At 62.8% G+C, this 1,983-nt stretch overlaps 1 protein-coding gene across 1 annotated transcript in view; it reads left to right on the forward strand.

Annotated features, from left to right (window-relative positions):
- FAM129B (family with sequence similarity 129, member B) overlaps positions 1 to 1,983 on the forward strand; it is a 54,084-nt gene that overhangs the window by 51,929 nt on the left and 172 nt on the right. The window contains exons 16-18 of the mRNA XM_010856969.1: positions 977 to 1,028; positions 1,218 to 1,332; positions 1,825 to 1,865. Coding sequence (XP_010855271.1) covers positions 977 to 1,028; positions 1,218 to 1,332; positions 1,825 to 1,865 — 208 coding nt within the window. The remainder of the gene's footprint in view (positions 1 to 976; positions 1,029 to 1,217; positions 1,333 to 1,824; positions 1,866 to 1,983) is intronic.

Here is a 1,983-nt window from a genome sequence, read left to right on the forward strand (position 1 = left end):
GCCAGTCGCCCCTGGAGCCTCTGTTGGACACAGCACATGGGCCACTCCCTCCGGGGCCCTGGCTCCGCTCTGGGTGGGGAGCACGGGATCTGTGCCTTCCGGGCAGGGCGGGGCGGGGCCAGGGCTGGCGTGGCACCGAGGGGGCTGGACGGGGATGGGCCCACTTGAGTCACTTTATGGGTTTGGTCACACTTGGTTGCTCTGTTTTCTCTTCTGTGGGATGATCGTGGCTTTCCTGCTCCTGGTGGGAGAGGGACCGGGCACAGTGGATGGGGGCTGGGAGCACTCGGAGGCCCTGGCTCCCTGAGTCTGCCCTCCCTGCCTGCCTGCCTCTGTGGCCTGTTCCCCTGGTGGGCCTTGCCATCCACGGAAGGAGGGTGGCGAGAGCCGCATCCACTGCCTGGCTTCTCCCATCCCCGAGGGGGCCTGTTAGAACCAGGAGGCCCGAGTGCTGAGGCCTGTCTCTGGGCCCCTGAGGCCAGTTTTGGAGTGGACTCTGGCCTGGCTCTCGCACCCCAGGTGAAGGGACATGCAATGAGGGAGTCTTGAGGCTGGGGGGTGCTGGGGGGTTGCTGGGGGAGGGCTGCCTCTCGAGGTGGGGTGGGAATAGGAAAGGCCTGGAACGTGCTGGTCTGGGGCGAGGACGTGTCTGAGGGAAGGAGGGGGTGATCTCTGCAGAGCTACTGCTGGCAGAGTAGGCGGGGTGCACTTAGGGGGTTGCTGGAAGCTGAGGCTCTGCTCACCTCCACTTGCTGGGGTCTGGTCTCTAGGAGCCCCTCTGTCCGGCTGGGCTGGGGACACTGCTCAGTGGCAGGGCTGGGCGGGTGTGGACGCTGTCTTCTCCGTGGGCTGCTTCCAAGGTACACGCTGTCCCCCGAGGGAATTGGTGGGGCTCGGGAGGGGCCGTGGCGCCCAGGACCCCAGGAGCATTTGGGGCAGGCTGGGGCTCTAACGCACCCCACCCTGACAACTCCAGGACTGTTCACATGGCCCTGCTGTCCCCCCTCTTCAGCTCCTTGTTCCTGAGGGTGAGCGTTAAGTCGAGGTCATCCCCAGGGGCTGGGGCTACCTGGTTTTCCCCGGCCCTCTCTTCTGCTGCTTTGAAGGGAGGGCCGGCAGGGCAGAAACCTACTCCTTCAGGGTCCTCACCGCCGCCCCCAGCCCTGCATCTCCCATCCCCTGGATCTGCTTCCTGGGCCAGGGCCTGGGACCCACAGGATGTGCGGCGCTGGCTGGTGCTCAGGGACCCCCTTCGAGTCCCCCCCAGCCCCACTCTCAACGCCAAACTAACCTCTTCCACCAATACATTCCGTCTGAAGATGCTCTCCTCTGGTGCCTTCTCTTGGGACTTTCCAATCATCCTTCCCAGATATTGTATTGAAAATATTATGCAAACTGTTTAAGCTTCTACTAATCAATAAAGTGCTTTATTTAAAGCCAGTGGCCCATGTGTGATGCTGGCTGGGTGGGAAACCTGGGCTGGAGACGGGCCTGTGCGCCTTGACTTTCGGGGCTCGTTGCTTACAGGTACACGTGACCAGAGTTCTCCTATGAACCCATTTTCCAGAGGAGAAAACTGAGGCTCAGTGAGGAGGGGCACAGCAGGTAGGTGACTAGCCTGATGGCAGCTCAGACAGCTTCCTCTGCTGGGGGTCTGTGCAGGGTGGGCCTCTGGCAGCCTCGGGCAATGGGGAGGGCAGCTGCTTTATGGCCATGGTGGGCGGGCTCACACTGGATCCAAACAGTGATGCCAGTATTTAAGACTCCTGCTCACAAGGCGAGCACTCCTGAGTACTTACCGTGGGCTGTGCGCGTTACCTGCAGGACGAGGTAACCTCCGGGGGACAGGCACCATCATCACACCAGTGTGTAAACAGGCCCAGAGGGGCGGGGAGCCTGGGCGGAGGTTCTGGGTCATGGGGACACCTCCCCCCCGCCAGCTGGTGGGGACAGGCTGCCCCTGCTGGGTGGGCATCTTGGGGG

This window comes from Bison bison, unplaced genomic scaffold (genome assembly GCF_000754665.1).
Source record: "Bison bison bison isolate TAMUID 2011002044 unplaced genomic scaffold, Bison_UMD1.0 scf7180017864375, whole genome shotgun sequence".
In the NCBI taxonomy this organism is placed as follows: Eukaryota; Metazoa; Chordata; class Mammalia; order Artiodactyla; family Bovidae; genus Bison; species Bison bison.